Consider the following 18,379-nt stretch of genomic DNA (forward strand, 5'->3'; position numbering starts at 1 on the left):
GCCATCGAACCCCACCGCACCACCAAGCCCCCTTTGCAGTTGAACTTTTTCTCCGGGCGCTTTTATCTTCTCACTTTAGGTGTTAGACTTCAAAATTTACTGACACTCATAAGGATCAAACCCACAGCCTCAGAGCTTCTGACCAGTTTTCTAACTCACTGAGCTATTTGATCTGAGACACCTAGCATCTCTTTCTTAGAGCTTTTCACTTCTTTATTTAGACACCCAACTTCAAAAGTCATTGATAAGAATGAGTATTGAACCGACATCCTCAGAACACCTTATGAGGTAGCTAACACCCCGAGCTATTTGATCTGACATACCTAACAGCTCTTTCTTAGAGCTTTTCACTTCTTCTTTTTGGACATCTGAGTCTAAAAGTCATTGATAAGGGAGAGGATCGAACCCACATCCACAAAACACCCTGAGGTACTGGGTCAGGCACACTGAGCTTAACATTATATAAGCTTTCGGTTTCTCTGGGTGTTGGACCTCAAAATGTTATACAAGGATTGAACTCATAAACTCAGAACTTCTGAACAGGCTTCTAACATATTGAGCTATTTGATTGCAGACACTCTGCCTCTCTTTCTTAGAGATTTTCACTTCTTTCTTTTGAACTTATCGTAAGAGTGAGATTTGAACCTGGAGCCTCAAAACACCTGAAGAGGAATCTAACACAACGAGTCACTGGGTCAGATACTGTGAAATCATAATTTTGTAAGGTTTTCATGTCTATCCTCTGGGATTTGGACCTAAAACTTAATTAGGTCATCCAAGGATTGAACCCACAGCCTCTGAACTTCTGACCAGTCTTGTAAAACTCTGCCTGAGCTCTTCTGATACCAATGTTTGACCACACTCACCATGTTTAAAGCTCTTCAGGCTTTCTGGATCAAGATTACCCACAACCTACTACTTTGAGGAGTAACTGAGCAAGAGGCAATGATGGCTTCATTTTTAAAGCTTTTGGTGGTTGGACAGCCCAGGGGTTACACATCACTTTTTTAGGGGCCACAAGGTTAGAGGCTCACAACTGCAATAGAATACCAACATACAACATACTACAAAAATATTACTACAATAGTTGTATTATATCCACATCCACTTGTGCTGCAGAGTAGCTTATTGGCGACTTTCTTTGGGAACTGACTTACTTCATTTGTTGGTTTGGACACTTTGTTGTTGCTTGGTTTATTATCATCCAGGTAACTGACAATAATCGTTAGCACATACAAGTTGAACCAGAGCAGCCCGTGGGGGGACAGTTTTAAGCTCTCCTGGTGTCTTTAAAAACAGTTTATTTAAAAAAAAGCTCAGACTGAGTGCTACAGGAAATTTGTTATTTGTTTGAAAGATGTTAAAACATATCTGAATCATAAAGTCAACCTTTTAGGGAGGTCCACACAGAAACCGGGTTTGGACCCTTGCTTCGGTACAGACCTTTAAACATGTTTTCATTAGTTTGGTGACACAAAGAAGCTGAGTGATAAATGAGCTGCCTTTCCTGATCATGGGTTTAAATGTATATTTGTATTTAATAATTTTGAGTTCATCATATGGTTCTAATGATTTACTAATTAAAGTTATGACGTATTATTTTGCTTTCATCTGTTCTTTTTTGTTTGGGAATTACGTTGTCGTTAAAATGCAAGACAGCCAATTAAAAATCTTAGATGCCTCAGAGAAGGTTTTCATTTTTCATGGGTTTAAATATGTATTATACCAGACTGGAGTTCACTTCATTATGAGCAAAATAAATACATTTTTGTTGTAAAGAAACATCTTCTGATTAGTGACGTTACCTGAGGTCCTCAGGTGTCTTTCAAACATCAGCGACCCAGCTGGGGTTGATCAAGCCACAGCTTGTGCCCTGCAGCAGTCTCCCACGGATCCGCTCTCTTAATCCAGAGCCACCTGGAGGCTTTCTCTGCAGTCGCTGTGCTGTTGAAGATGGCGCTCCTTCTCTTCTCGCCTGCGATGCCAAGTGCAGAGTTAGCCCTAACCTCCACATACAAGCACCTTGCCTTCCAGCTTTGTCTGCAGCCGCCCTCTTATTTATTTACTTACTTACTTCCTCCGCTCAAAGGCCTCTTCCATCCCCTCTTCCCATGGCACGGTGAGCTCCAGCAGGATTACGTTCTTTGTTTTCTCTGACACCAGAATGATGTCAGGTCTGAGGGTGGTCTTGAGGACATGCTGAGGAAACTTGAGTTGCCTGCGCATGTCCACTGTCAATTGCCAGTCCTGATCAGTGTTGGACAAGTCCTGATGTTGTACAGGGTGGCAATAGTTAATTCTAATCCTGCAACAACAGATAAATGCTTAAGACATAAATCATGTATTTAAATTAAGCACTTTCCAACCAAAATCAGCTCAGAAAATAACGTTTAATATGGTAAAAGCAGGTAATATGAGTAAATATGAATAAAAAGTCAGTAAATAAGTCTGCACTGATTTATGAATGAAAGCGGGTAATTCATTCATCTGAAGGCAGCAGGACACATATGTTGATAAATCAGTAGCATCTCAGAAGTGCCTTGGGACACAGTAAAAGGATAACCATGTGATTTTGTTCCAGGCAACACTTGTTTAAAACTAAACCTTAAACTGCAGCTACAGAGCAACAACCCCCATCGTTTCTGGCTTGTATCTTTTGTCATCTATCTGTGCCAGTAGTTTTTAGTATAGAAGCAGGTGGACAGAGGCTGAGTGGATTTGGGAATTAGGCTCTCTATGGACATCAGTGTGAGGCGGAGAGAGAGAAAGAGAGAGAGTGGGAGCAGTATAATGTCCACTCTACATTTGCATCACTGAGGTTGAAGAAGAATTTAATAGGACAACATCAAAACACAGACAATGGTGAGTATGTCTTCCTATTATGACAGATTAAAGTCTTTGTCTAAGAAACTCTGGTGGGATAACTAATTACAACAATCACTGGTATATTCTTCCAAAGATGTAACATTGGCAATACTTGCGGGTTATACAATCCAATGCTTTTGGGGTATTTTTAATGTGTTTATAGGGGTGTGCGGTGATGTAAACATACTCATTTTTATGACTGGGAGTACAAATGCAAATGCAAAGCTTCTATCCACCTTTTCACTAAAGGTACCTGGGGCACAGGAATCATAAAACCAGACACAGCCACACTCGTCAATTGCGTTTGAAATCTCGGTCACTTTGCTATAATATTACTTTGTATTAAAGTTGCAAACTGACATTAACTATAGAATAGCAAACGCAGACCTTATAATCCACAAATTTATTTCAGACTGTTCCAAAACCAGCTTGGCACTACAGCTTTGCTGAGTTGTGTAATCAATTTGAGACACTGAATTCAATAGATTATTGGTGACAAGAAGTGGTTGTGTTCTTTGCAGTATGGGTTTATAAACAGCTGCCTCCAGTCTCTGGTGATGGAAAAGTTTGGCCAGAAGACCTGGGACAAACTGAGGTTTGGGCATATATACACATATATACTAATGGACGTTAGTGGCTGTCAGGATCAAGATGATCACAGCGATGATGTTAAAAATTGTATGTATGTAAATATACATATACTGCCGATTATAATGTTTTTTGCACAGATCTCTACCAGGGGTCCAGGATACCTTCATGACATATACAGTTTACGACGATATCCTAACCCTCAGCCTGGTGCAGGAGGCCTGTTCACTGCTGGGTAAGACTTCAAATCCTGTCTGGAGCGAAACCCTTGTAGTTTAAAATGGATGTGAGTGTTTTTTCCATAAGAAATGCAGTGGTATACACGTGGAAATTGTTATATATGAGTGGATATGAGTAACTAAATTAGACAAAGTACTTTACACATTGTAATTTACGTATTGTCAAAATTTCTGTTGTTAAAACAATATTATATTTACTGTTAATAATATTTTGCCCTATAACAAAAATTTAACAATGTCTGAGGTGGGAAGTTAGGTCTGTGTGTGCCTGTCAAGTGTTAACAATGTCCCTGATGAAATCCAACAGGTTACACCCAGTAGATGATTATATCACTGCATGCACAATCACTACATGCAATTTAAATCCCAGAATATGGTGCCAACTTGGAGGAAAATAGTTACGTCTTACAATTCATTGCAGTTGCTAAACAGTTGTTGTGTAGAACGGATCGCCAAGTGACTTTTTATTTAATCCAATGTTAGATTATTAAATACCTATATTTCCTTTTTAATTATTATTTTTTAATTATGTCAGCGCAGAAGAAACATTGTAAGGGGAGACTATGCTACACATTTGTACCGGGTCAGTTGTTTATTCATACATATATACATCAAATTTGGCAGGTACATGATAGATTATGAAACTACTAACAAGCCCCTGTGCACAGATGTTAAAAACATAACAAGAATTGTTTATTTGGTGCATTTCTCAGGGGTGTGATTATCTAGACTTTTGGGAATAGACTGTAATTGAATGTCTGTTTGCTGCCAAACAGGAGTGCAATGGGAGCCCAGACTACAAAATGTTGTATATGATATAAATAATATCTATAAAGTTCTGTGACAGTGTTCCTCTGTATGTCTTTTGATGTTTCAGATGTCCCCGCTGATGTATTTCTTAAGCTTTTTGGAGAACATTTCTTTACTTTTTGTAAGCAAGCGGGCTATGACACCATGCTGAGGACACTGGGAGGAAATCTCATTGAATTCATAGGAAATCTGGATGCTCTCCATAGTTACCTGGCTCTGTCCTATCAGGTACAAACAAGTGTGCCATTATTTCTGTTTCTATCCCATTAACCAACGACTCCTCATACCTAAAAGAAAACAGCCAGACTTTGGCAACTTCAGCTATGTTCTTACATTCAATGCATGGTTCACTTTAGGAACATTTCAATCCATCAGTGCAGAGCTCTGCTTTGTGCTGCTCATCTATTATAGAGCCCCTTGTGTTGATCTTCCTAATTTCCTGCTAAGTGACGGTGAAGATAAATGCCAGACATGTAAAACGTGAAACACAGAAGCACACAGAAGTAGATAACTAATATCAAGTCAGGTCAGGGACCTTTGCCACCTTTGCCATCAGTGGCAACTAAAAGTCACTACCGTCCACAGCCTCAAACTCAAACGAATGTGACTTCACACGGCAAAAACAAAAAAGGCTGATCTCGCAATCCAATCAGAATCAACCTACAGGCATGCATTACTGATGTCCCAGGAGCCCAAGGTGTCTGAGGGCCCCCAGAGTCAGAATCTGTTTATGAAGTCACTGATTTTAACACTGCTCGTTGTAAAGTTAAAGAGCCAAGTCAAGTGTTGAGTTTCTTTTATCCTAATCTTTTAATATTGAGTGTCTTTATTCGTATCGTACGTTTGTTTATTTTCACAGTAACATAGGTTACAGGGACCCTGTGTTAATTTAATGAACTGTACCTTGTAGAGGAAATTAGAATGAGAGTTCCTTCATTTTTGTTTTCTGTTTGGTGTTTTTTTAAACTTAAACTAAATCTGAATCATACCGCTTATTTTAAAGGAAATGAACGCACCATCTTTCCGAGTGGAGATGACAGACGATGGGAAGATGCTACTTCACTACTATTCTGACAGGAAGGGCCTGTACCATATTGTACCTGGTAAAAACAGCCACACTGATTGACTCCCTCATCTACTGCATTGATCCTGATCTTACATGTTGGAAACTGTTTTGAAAAAGAAGATTTGTTATGGTTTCAAATGACAAAGACAAAAAACAACCACAAAGAGACAAAGTACAAAATGCAAAACAACTAAAATGATAAGTAAAACTACTAAAGACTACTGAAGAGACTGTACACATATTAACATACATTAATGTTAGCATATGCTTTTAATACAGGTGATTTTCCCAACAAAGCGTGTGTGTGTGTGTTATTATGTTGTCCTCCACGGTTGGAGGTAACTGTGGTATCTGTTGCCATACGTATATTTATGTCAAAAACAGAACACTGGCTAGCCCTAGTTTGTGCCGCTTACACATAGCTGCTGGTTGCATTAGCCGGCAAGCGCTGGCGGAAGAACAACATCTTACATGAACAAGATTTATTCCTCTTCAGTGGCAACTGGGCCTGCAGATAACTGCTCTATTTAGAGCATAACAATATATTCAGAGCATCTCATAGTAGAGCTGTTAGCCCACCTACAACACAGGTGACTCTCAAAGAAGCATAAATTAGGTCAGTCAGGCTCTCTTGTGTCCCATGATCCTCGGCGTCACAAACTATGAAGCCGCGAGGCCACACTTCTTACAGACGTTGCTCCCTCGCTCTGTTGCATTTTTACATATGCTGTGAGAGAGGCGTTTGAAGTGCGTTTACTCACACACAACCTAAATATAACCTGTGCATATTCACTTCCATGCTTCTGCAGAAACATATGTCAGGCTTTATCCTGCAGCAGACAGCTACTGAATCATTCAGCACACACTGATCTCTCACTACCTCCAATCCACTACGCATCCATAACTCCTTCTCACCGTTTTTCCATCTTGCTGCAGGTATCATAGAGGCAGTTGCCAGAGATTTTTTTAATAGCAAAGTGACCATGGTGGTTCTCAATCAATCAGAGGAAGATGAGCGGACAGGGAAGAAGGAGCACGTTGTGTTTCTGGTCAAAGAGACCCACCAAGCTAGCAAGACTAGAGACCAGGACCATTCCAGTTACAGAGAGGTGGGTGTCTGAGGATGTACGTACGTCCATGATCTGTTTCTCTATGTATTTATTATCTGTGTTCTCTGATTCTTGGCCCACTTGTGCTCTGTGTGATTATCCCCAGGGGGCATTAAGAGCAATGAGAGAGAGGTGTGTGTCACTGGCTGGGGAAAAGAGTGGCTGGGAACTGATCAGAGCTGTGGTTCTCTCAGAAAAAGGTTAACTTTAAGTTTATATATAGCATTTATCATTTTGAAAGCCTGTTCTCACTAAGCTTATCCATCAACCTTCGCTGTAGAGATGTACTGAGATAAACAGTTATTATATATATAGAAATAGTTCAACCACAAAACTTCACGTAAAACCACAAAAAAGTGTTTTTAGTGTTTTACTTGGTTTAACTATGTGGAAATTTTGTCTCGCTGTCACTCCCTGCTTCAAGTCTTTATTTTAAGGTAGACAAACCTCATCCTGACTCCAGCTCTGTAATTAACACAGACCCATTTACACACACATTCATACACTTGCTATGCAAGGTAGCATCTGCTCATCAGGAGCGATACAGCACTTCCTATCCAAAGCTCACACAATGATACTAAGCTCACCCTTACACACACTCACACAGCATCAACACAGTGCAGTGGTTATCTAAAAGGTATAGTGAATGTAAATGACATTGAATACGAAATTAAGGTTTGATTTCATGAAAAATGTGATTGTAGTCTAATATTTACCTTTCGTAATCTATCCAAGGACATTCACATAAAGGACTACATTGGTGTAGTATAGTAATTAAACTAAGCAGCACAGCCAGAAAGCATCTGGTAACATCTTAATGAGCTGCAAAAATGTATATTTATGCTGAAAAATGTCAAAACAATGCAAAACTATATTATACATTCTGTTGAAGAACAAACTAAAATGAAAAACCACCAGATCCTGTCATCATTCTGTGTTAGTTTACAATGTTTAAATGGTAGCTGATTACATGGGTGTGTTTGATTTACTTTCCAGGCCACCTCCAGTGCACCTTCAGTCCACATTACCCAAACAAGCTGTGGATGGAAGAGAAAACTTTCTGCAACACTTTTCCCTTCCATATTGTCTTTGATGAAAATGTAAATCCCCATGTGTCTGTGTACTTTAGCAGCTCCATGAGAGTTTATTTTTTATTTTTTATTAATTGGCACACTGTGCTGTGGAATCTTGATACCTTGTGTTTCCGCCACCTCTCTGTTTCTGATCTCTGTCCTGGACTGTCTTATCAGCTGAAGGTAAGGCAGGCAGGAGTGAACCTACAAAAGTTTGTTCCAGGTCTCCAGGCCCGAGATGCTACAGTGGACCAATACTTCACCATTATACACCCACAGGTAAAACACAGTCACATAGTAAAGAGTTCAAAAATGTGCAAACAGAGTTGTGAGATTGTGTGAAATGTAGCAGAATACATTAAAATACCTCAGCAGAGAAGAACACAGTCAAGTAAAGGAAAGATAGCGTATGAGTGTAGTAGAACGGAAAGAGAAAAGCCTATAATTCGTGGCAAGCAGTGCTTCAACTGATTGGACCATGAAATTTAGAACTTAACAAATACACAAATTAAAGACAATCAAAAGTAAACCCGGCTTTAGGTACCGCTCATCATACTTCCAAAGTTTTGGTTTCACTCCTGTAGATTTGGGCTGCAATCCTTTTGGTATAAAATAATTGCATCATTTAGGTAATTCAAGTCCTTTGTTTTGCTTCCATGTGTTTCACAGCCACTGCTGCAGCAACTGCCCTGTTGGTAAGCAGGGCCAAATCAGTGGGCCCATCTTCAATAATGAACTTCTGTTTGTTTTCAAAACACTGGCATGGCGCAAACCACAAGGGTGCCAGGGGGAGCTTGGCTCCGCTTAAAAAGCGACGAGCTCCCCTAAAAACATGATTTGTGAAACGTTGGAGGGGGGTGGCGGTGCAATATCACAAACTTCACTCATTTTAAAGTTCCCCTATTATACTCCTCTTCAGGCTCATACTGTTATTTTGGGTTTTACAATTTTACATGCTTCAGTGTTCAAAAAACACACTATTCACCCTATTCTGAACCCTGCAGTGTATGTAGATAGAAATGACTCATTCTAAGGTAATAAAAACATAACAGTTCATGATGTCAGGTCTTTATACACCACTGAAAACATAGTTATGTATTACATTTCTGTCAAAAGATCCTCCTAAATATTACTTACTGGATATTTAAAGTTCCTCTCGTGTGGTTGTGTTAAAGGCCAAATGAATGGTGTATGTGTGTGATCTGTGTCAGATAAAGGTGACAAGTTAAAAGGAGTTAGTTAGCATGCAAAGAGTCTGTGTAAAGCTCAACGTTACCAACATCAATCCAGCGTTGGCTGAGATCTACCATTACAATGCAATATAATAAAAACCTAAAGTTAACCATGAAGAAGATCACAACAATAAACCTAAGCTGTTTAATAGTCTGTTGCCGATCCGTAAAGGTAGAAAAGTTGCTTTGGCGAGCCAGTTTTAAGCTGGCAATTCTATTGTGGGTTAGCCAGGCGGGGAAGAATTGCCTTTCTTTTGCAGTCTTTTTCTGTGTTATGTTCTGAATGTCAGTGAATTGCTATTTCAACTTCAAGCTATATAGAGAATGATCAATTGCAGTAGAATATAGTGGTGAGCAGTAGTAAACATCTCTGTCTTCCAGGTGGCTTTTACCATTGAGAGCATCAGGATATTCATCAACAGTCAGTTTGTCTTGAAGAGCTACACAGACAAACACACCACGCTCAAACTAAGAGGTGGGTTCTTATAAATACCACCACAATTTAAAGCTATTCTGAACTGCATTCTCCTTTATATGTTAACTTGTATTCAATTCATCTGTAGGTCAGATGTTGTGGATGGAGTCTCTTGGCTGTATGCTGTACCTGTGTTCTCCGAAGCTACGAAGCCTCCAGGAGCTTCAATATGTCGGCCTCCACCTGGCCGACCTGGCCCAGCACGACGTCACCAGAGACCTGGTTCTTCTTAACCAGCAACGTTTAGCTGAGATGGAGCTCACCAACCAGCTGGAGAGGAAAAAAGTAGGAAAGCAGCATTTAGCTCATGTAGTCTTTTGCGAGGGTCCTGGCCAAAATAGCAGTCCAGCTTACGAATATGATAAGAAACATGCTCAAAGTTAACGTCAATGTAATGTAAAACAAGTGAGAACATTTGCGCGAGCAGAGATGTACTGGCTTATTGGCCAAGTATGTGTCGTTGGGGATCAACATTTGGTTATTAAACAGATTCTAATGACATTAAAACAGTTAATAATTAGCATTCATATGTAGTGGGCACCACTTTGGAATCTAATAACATAACCTTAAATAAATAAATAAATAAAACCATGTTTATCTACTCTAAGCCATCATGCAATAACTCTAAGAAAGCATTGTAGTTGCATTAAACTGCATGTTTTTGATAAGTTGCTGTTATTATTTACTGAGAAATGAGGGTTTCACTGAGGATCTTTGTCAATCTCGGAGGCTGGGAGTAAACTCTTTTTCAGGCACAGTCTTCTGCTTTGTTTTGCAAAAGGAGGCCTCACACAAATGTGTAGATCCAAAGAGTAATAGTAGCTTCAAAGCTTTCTTTCCCAGCTCCGGGTGCTTCTTCTTCACACACCCCCAAAAGCGGCAGATGTGTCAAATTTCATCTGTAGCAAACGGTCACATCCAAGAGTTTTTCCTGATGACTGACAGGAAGCTTTACCCTCTTCAAACGAGAGCAACTGATTTCTCACCCAATACAGTTCAGCAGATTTCTCCTCCATGTCAGGGAGGTAAGAATTAAAACCACCAGTCATGTTGGCTAGGTTTCCCAGTCAGTTGAGTTTGCTGAATATCTCTGCCAGATAGCGTAGTCAAGTCGGTCTCTGTCCTCAGACAAGGTGGCATGGAAATATCCGCGCTCTGACAGAAAAGTGCACACCTTCAGATTGTAATTCCAACTGCATGTTGAGTATTCTCACTCAAGAGAGCCAGCGCACTTTTGTGTTCGGCTCTCATGTTTTCCAAAGGCTTCCAAACAATGGCTCTGACTGAGTTTTTTACTTTGATGCTGCCTTTGCATTTCAGAGTTTTCATTCCGAATTCATGCTATGTGCGTCAATACTGGTGCAGGATTTCCAGTTCAGACTGTTTTCACAGAAAAACACATTAACAACACTAGAAATTGTCCTCTCCGATTGTTTTGCCCCTTTGATATTTTGCAGAAAAGTTTAAGTTCACAAACATCATCAGTATTGATGTATATTACGAAAGCGAAAAGCTGTGCCTTTTCACTGACATCTGTCAATTCATCGAGTTGGAATGAAAAGGATTTCCTACAGCTTGATTTGACAAAGGCGAAGTTTTGTCAGGATAGCAGAGTGCAGGTGTAGACACAAGCTGGAGCAGAATACAGTTTGTAAGATTTATTAAACGAAGACACATTATCAGGCTTACATAGATGCAAGGCAAGCAAAGGTAGTAACCCGTAAACATAAGTTAAATTCGAAACAGAACAGAAATAATCCAAAAGATTCAACCAAGCAGAATAATTCTAGCAAGTACAGGGCACACAGCACCGACACGATGAGGACTGAACACATTAAATACAGTGGGCAAACAGCCAGGGAAGGAGCAAACAGGTGAAACAAATCAGGAAACATCTGACAACAGGAAAGCAAGTTAGACACAAACACGAGACACAGACGACTACAAAATAAAACGTAAAACGTAAACAGGAAGTACAGCATGCAACAATACACGAGGACGAATGTAACAGAACACCAAATAAATGCCTTACTCACAAGTATTAAATGTATCTGCATAGTTTTTGTCCAGCATACTCTCAGCCAAGACAACAGTGACTGGAAGCATTAGGTTTTCAGCTATGGTGAATGATTATTGTAATGATTATTACTATTTGGCTTTAGCTACGAGCAAAGACAACGCATTAGAAGCCTTGAGGCTGATGTTGTGGCGACTTTACACATTGTTTCTTGGGATAATCTAAAGTCAGTCAGTTTTCTTTTTAAAAAACTTGTGGCTCACCAACATGACATTGATGTTTTGTGCTGAGATGTCGCTGGAGGTTTAAAGGCTTCACGCGACCGTAATTTCTCCCCGTAAAAAAAGCACAATGAGTTGGGAGGGTTGCGGCTCTGTTGCTATTTACATTATGATTTCACAGCTATGAGGCAACAGCATGAAACAGATCTAGTGCTTTAAGGTATGTTATAGAGAAATAGAGAAAGTGTCATCTACTGCTTCAACTCTATTAAGTCTGCCACTTCAACTGCTTTGTGGATTTATACTTCCGATGCCGGTGCTGTCAACTAATCTCTTCACTTCAGTTGAGTTCCTCCATTTTAACAACCACCTTGACATTTCGCAGTGCTTATACTTCAAATGTCACTTTTCTTTCTGTACGCCCAAGTGCTTAAATTACATTTCAGTAGGGGTCGGCATAGTACTGCATAGTATCGCGATATTTTCCGTGGCAAAATTGTATTAATACACAGACGCGTAAGTATCGATCTTATCTAATTTAACTTTTTTGGTACTAAAATAATAAAATGAATTCCAATGCAATTTGTTTAAAATCTAAATAATATTGTATCGTGACATAAGTATCGTGATGATTCCCACCCCTACATTTCAGTAGCTCCAAAGAATCCAAATGTTAAGATAAGACGTGTTTTAAAGAACAAATTGTCAGCGTAGGTGAGAACATGTAAATTTCCCTTTGCAAATGTGTTTTTTTATCTAGTTTTCTTCTAGTTTCATGAATCTATGATTATATTTACAGACACAGGACTAAGACTGGGGCAATTTCCCGCGTAGAAACTAGCTCACTTCAAAGTCTGATGAGAACCAATGAAGGTTTTTTGTTTAGAGCACTAAAAAGTAGGTCATCCTATGCCCCCACCACCCCTTTTTAATGTTTCTCTCTGACCCAGTTTGGAAGCCCCACTGCACTATATGGATTTGTGACAATATACGAATATGAGATTTGTACAGCTGTTATGCTTAATTCTTTTCACAAGTAGGGAAATATAATTTCTTGTATTTGTGTGTGATTGTATCTGTCTTTAGGAGGAACTGAGAATCCTGTCGCGGCACCTTGAGATTGAAAAAGAAAAGACAGAGACTCTGCTGTATGCCATGCTGCCACGCCACATAGCCAATCAGCTTAAAGATGGGAAGAGCGTAAAGGCAGGTCAGTCAGTCCATCAGCCCTGTTGTCTTTTTCTACATATCTATCTGTTGCTCTGTCAAAGTGTCTGTGTTTTTCAGGGGAGTTTGAGGTGTGCACTATTTTGTTCAGTGATGTGGTAACCTTCACAAACATCTGTGCTGCCTGTGAGCCCATCCAAATTGTTCACATGCTCAACTCCATGTACTCCAAGTTTGACCGGCTCACCACTGTACACGACGTCTACAAGGTATTATCTTATTTGTTATTGTGGTGGTTGAAATAACTCTGTGTAGATGTCGTGTTTATACAAGGAAAATGTTCTGTTTCCCACCTGTGTTTACTCAGACCTTTCTGTGTGCAGAATACGTTTCACTTTTATAAGACGTTTTTTACCGCCCTGCAAAGTAATACTAGTAACCTTACATTTAGATTTCACTATTTCAATCAAATATTACTTACATTTCTGTTTTTATGTCTTGTTGTTTCCTGAAGGTTGAGACTATTGGTGATGCATACATGGTGGTGGGTGGCATCCCAGTCCCTACAGAAACCCATGCTCACAGAGTGGCAAACTTTGCTTTGGGTATGAGGATAGCAGCCAGAGAGGTCACCAACCCCGTAACAGGCGAGCCCATACAGGTAAGATTTGAGTTTTTCATCAAATACAAGTGACTATATTTGTGGATCATACTCTGTGCAGTAATGTCCTCTGCTTTATTAGATTGTTGACAGAAGACATTTTAGCCCCTACATGCATCTAAGGATCTATGGTTCTGTTGCATTTACATCTAAAGCATTGGTTTCCCCAATTTACAATAAATCATATTTTCCGGTATCATCTATTTCTGCATACAGATTTGATTTGTTCAGATTTTCTGCCTCCAACAGAATTTGATTTATGATGCATTGAAAAAATACACCTTTATCATCCATTCAGATCCGTGTGGGTATGCATAGCGGTCCAGTGTTAGCTGGGGTGGTGGGAGAGAAGATGCCTCGCTACTGTCTGTTTGGAGACACTGTTAACACTGCGTCCAGGATGGAGAGTCATGGAGTCCCTGACCACATTCACATCAGCACTCCCACATATAGGTGTGTGTGTATGTGTATGCTTTTATCTCACCACCAGCTAACTGCTGGTGTGTGTGTGCTCTGTGTGTGTATATATATATATATTATATATATATATACACACACATTACCGTGGTTTTTACGCTGCCTAGCTGCCAGGTTTTCTCCTCGATACCCAATGTTTGTTGAAACTAAATCTCGGTGTCATCTCATGCGCACAGAGCTGCAACTAACCCACTATCAACTTGTGGAGATAAGAAGCTAAATCCAATGTGCAGAGATAATACTGCTAATTATGAGGGCAGACAGGATGGACATACACTATCTGAAACATGATGAGGACGCAGCTCTTTGCTAGTTATCATATTCCTCATACAGTTTATCCTGCTGTAATATTATTTCCATGAAAGTTTCAGATTTAACTATAGAAAATGTAGTACAGCTAGATTTTTATTCCAAAAAATATGTGTAGTTATTCTGATACATACTTATAAAAGACTTCTGTGTCCCTCGGTGTACCCCTCAACCCACTCCCGTCCCCTCATCAGTGAACTGAAGAATTCAGGGTTCAACATACAAGAGCGTGGGCAGATTGAGGTGAAGGGCAAAGGCCAGATGACCACTTACTTCCTGTTAGGGAACCTGCTGGTGTCAGAAGATAGCATCATGGGACGAGAGGTTGGAGAAACCCTTCTTTACATGGAGGACCTTCATGGCAAGAGCAAAACAGGTAAAGAACAAAATATGGAATTAAAATAATAAGTGTCATTAAGGAGGGTTAGTGACGATTTCTTTTTGTCACATTTGTTCTTGAAATACTGACAATGAAAAGAAGTGTGACAACCGTGTCAGCAAGATGAGGCTGTTGGGATGTATGGCTAAAAGACTAATTACCAACCATATCTAATGATTCATTTTTCATAATATGTTGTTTTTTGTCGTCACATTTTGATTATTTTTGAGCATGAAATAAGTTTTTTATTATTCTATACGCACAGAGAGCCAGCACAGCAGACCAGACTTGTTCATCTGAGAGTTGATTAATGGGAATTCTGAAGTGCTATGAGATAAACGTTTGACTCAAGCACAGAGGCTGTATTATATAGGTCATTACTGTCATTATGCTTTACTGTCATTATGTGTAGTCCTGGTTGTGTTTTTCTTGCGGTTGGTTTGTAAAACAATTAGCCTGCGGCAGTGCTGATACAGCGGAAGTAGAGGTCAGTGTGTTTACCAGAGAAACTAGAGCTTACAAGACAGTGCTTGCTAACCACAGTAGAATAAAGAGGTCAAGCTGACACAAAATGTGGAGGAGAGACAAAGCATGGCGAGAGATGAGGAGAGTAACAGGGTAGAGTAGATATATTTGATCTGACAACATATCAAGGAAGCACTCGCATAAACAGGTCTGCATGTGCATGTGCTGCTTTGGATAAAATTGTACGGTGGAGTTGCACTAGAAGAAAGTACACAGTTATATTAGCAGGAGAGCAACCATTTAAGAATATAGTGAACACGTGGAGTGTATGCAAGAATGCATTCACTGTGAGCAGCATATTCATTAAAATAGAGAATGGGGAAAACCATGTTCTGCTACTTGACCCCTTGTTACTTATAAGTGATTACTATGTACACCCAGAGCCCTTTACTTAAATGGGCTTTAAATTACTTATATGGTTATTACTCGTGTTGGGTGAATGGAGCCTTACAAATCTTTGGTCATCCTGTGGTTTGCAAAAAAATTGATTTAACAGTTTTAGTCTTTTATGTAAGCAATTAAAGTGTTATAGACCTGCAGTTGTTTATTAAAATCTTTAATAATAGTGCTCAGAAGTACTGCAGTAAATGAATGTCTTCAGTTAGGAGGTATTCTTCATTTGACTCAAGATCCATTACAATATTTTGAAACAGCGAGCTCTGCAGAGCTTCATACCTTATTAGTTATGTGCGGACTTTGGTAGACTTTTGACCTTTAATATGCCCTTTTCATTAAGAGCCTGACAAAGAGCCTGATGTGAGAACTAAGACTGAGCAGAGGAACACACTCTCAGATGGAGTCATCGCCTCGGACCTCAGCCGCTTAGACGCCATCACTCCCTTTGCCTGGGACATCACCTCGCCGTATGAGACCAACGAGAACAGCTACAACACACCTGCAAAGAGCAGACTGTGTGTCTTACTCTGACTTAGAACCCTCTCAGCCTGATATAGCTCATTAAAATTTAACAGAAGATGACGGCATACATCTCATCTCTGTGCAGTCTAAAAGGACTTGGGTGTGAGAGCTGCTTTTAAAAACAAAATGATGTAGTAGTTATGAACTATGCCTACCGGTCGATGAGGTGGAAAAGGTGCCTTGTCAGCAGTTGCTTTTTTTGCTTTGGATGACCGTCTGCAAACAGGCACGATTCTCCTTGTTGTGGGTTCAGTCTGTCTCCAAAATGCCTGTAGATGTCAGTAGCTGGCAAATCTGAAAGAGTGAAATAAAATGATTCCTCATTGCCCTAGTAGATCTGAAATGTAATCACCTAGATCTTAAAGTTGAGTCCACTATAAACTGCACCTGTATAAACCAGCAATTATTGAGAGAGTAGAGATTGTAAAAAAATTTGTAGCTCTATGTGTTAATGTCAAATGATATCTTATTATATAGTTTCTATTCATTTACTTTAATATGGTCTTGTGTTATTCTTTTATTTTCTTTCTTTATTATTATACAGGGAAAGATTAATATTCATATTACTCACAGTGGGCCCACATAAAAGATTTGCTTTCCAGTCTTATTATTATATTATTATGTTTTATTTTACATAGAACTACTGGTTTTCTCCCAAAAAGTTATGATATGAATTTCAACATATAATGCTGAAGACTTCATAGCCTTTCTTCAGGTAAGACTCTCATACTGCATACTGAGAAAATGACAGAATAATGTCGCTAACCCCGCCTGTCAGCTCGCTCAATGAATTTACCATAAAGGTCCCAAATACGTTTGCACTCCAAATTTAGCTGCAGCTAGCCGACCTTGTTCTCACAAACAACGCCTCGATTAATCGCAGTTCTGTTTGCGAGTATGTCGCTAAACACAGTTTGTCAGAGTGTCCACACAAGAAAAGAGGAAGAAAAAAAGGGGAAGCTATTTACTTTCTCATATATATCGGGGGGCCAGCAGTTACAGAAGGAGGACATGGTTAAGAATTAAAAGTTAACACATTTAGAATAAAGTTAATGTGGACTGCATCAGCCGTGGTACGAGGAGATTGTTTGCCAGCACACCTGTGGCAGTACTGAAAATAGAAACTTAGGAGTTAAAAAGCTCATAGTGTGGGTGTAGCTCAATGAATAATGATGAAGGCTTTATCTTTTAAAATCACCCCAGACCACTTACTGCCGTGTGTCTTCCTGAGCCTTCTTTGGGTAAGTTTTTCTTTTTACCTTTCACTTTGATAGACAGTTACCCTCAACAACAAAAAACTATAGTCAAAACTCAGTGGATGTATGCATCATAACAAAGTTAATTTGCCTGGAATCAGCATGTAGGAAGACAAAAAGACTTAAGAATTATGGGCTTTTTCAGATGGTGAAATATGAATTCATTATTTCTCTGCAGCAGTAATCTGTTAGCACTTCCTCATAGAAACAAGCCCAGGTGAGGAAATAACTTACTTTAAAATAGAAAGGGAGCTATACCTTTTATATCTTTATTTACTTTGTGTTTCAGACAAGGCAATGTAACTGAAGCCCTTGAAAGATATTTGTACACAAAAATATCTGTATTTGAAAGAAATACACTGGTTGGACAGTTGTGTCTGAATACATTTTTTTGTCAGGTCTGTTATTAGCATATTTTGGGTGTTGCAACTTGAAGATTCAGAGGTAGAAGTGCAAAATGCTAAAACCGGGACATCATTTGCATTTGAAGATCTCTGATGTTTCCTCAAGGTTCCTGCACAACACGATCCTACATTCCCCTCAAATTGTTTGGTCAACATGTTTGGGATGTAAGCTTTGTACCTATAAGGAAAGTAGAATAGAAGCCTCTAAACAGGAGTGTTTTTTTAATATAGATACAAGATAATAGCAGAAATTACATTGCTTGGGGATACTCACATTCGAGATTGCATTATAGGCTCAACAGTGTAGATTACATAGTCAGATGGACACTTCTGGCAATTTTGTACAGTGACAAATAAATTTAGATAATGTTTGGGATTCTCTCTGGGCCGCAATGATTCCTATTCTGTTTTTAGGGTTTCACTGACGCCTGGACAACATCAACAACAATCTCTTCTGTAGAAAAACTATGTAAGTGGGAGCGGCAAAGCCTTTTTTTTGGTTGATGACAAGTCTGTGTTATATTATGGCAGTCATGAATGATTTTTATTGTGTTGAAACTATCACACTCAACTCAACACTCTCTAATA

General features: G+C 39.4%; 1 protein-coding gene across 2 annotated transcripts; it reads left to right on the forward strand.

Annotated features, from left to right (window-relative positions):
- The first annotated feature begins 1,948 nt into the window (after positions 1-1,948).
- On the forward strand, positions 1,949-16,473 carry LOC123974617 (guanylate cyclase soluble subunit beta-2-like). Of its 2 annotated transcripts, XM_046055442.1 has the most exons (18): positions 1,949-2,119; positions 2,680-2,862; positions 3,387-3,460; positions 3,594-3,688; positions 4,570-4,730; positions 5,506-5,605; positions 6,505-6,677; positions 6,784-6,877; positions 7,674-7,777; positions 7,928-8,029; positions 9,364-9,457; positions 9,546-9,742; positions 12,782-12,905; positions 12,983-13,131; positions 13,377-13,523; positions 13,822-13,976; positions 14,504-14,685; positions 15,950-16,473. In XM_046055442.1, exons 2-18 carry the CDS (start codon positions 2,860-2,862, stop codon positions 16,138-16,140), a joined length of 2,145 nt encoding a protein of 714 aa, XP_045911398.1. In that variant the 5' UTR covers positions 1,949-2,119; positions 2,680-2,859; the 3' UTR covers positions 16,141-16,473. The 2 variants fall into 2 exon arrangements, with proteins under 2 accessions (XP_045911398.1, XP_045911405.1); XM_046055449.1 differs by lacking the exon at positions 2,680-2,862.
- The last annotated feature ends 1,906 nt before the right edge of the window (positions 16,474-18,379 follow it).

This window comes from Micropterus dolomieu, linkage group LG01 (genome assembly GCF_021292245.1).
Source record: "Micropterus dolomieu isolate WLL.071019.BEF.003 ecotype Adirondacks linkage group LG01, ASM2129224v1, whole genome shotgun sequence".
Taxonomy (NCBI): domain Eukaryota; kingdom Metazoa; phylum Chordata; class Actinopteri; order Centrarchiformes; family Centrarchidae; genus Micropterus; species Micropterus dolomieu.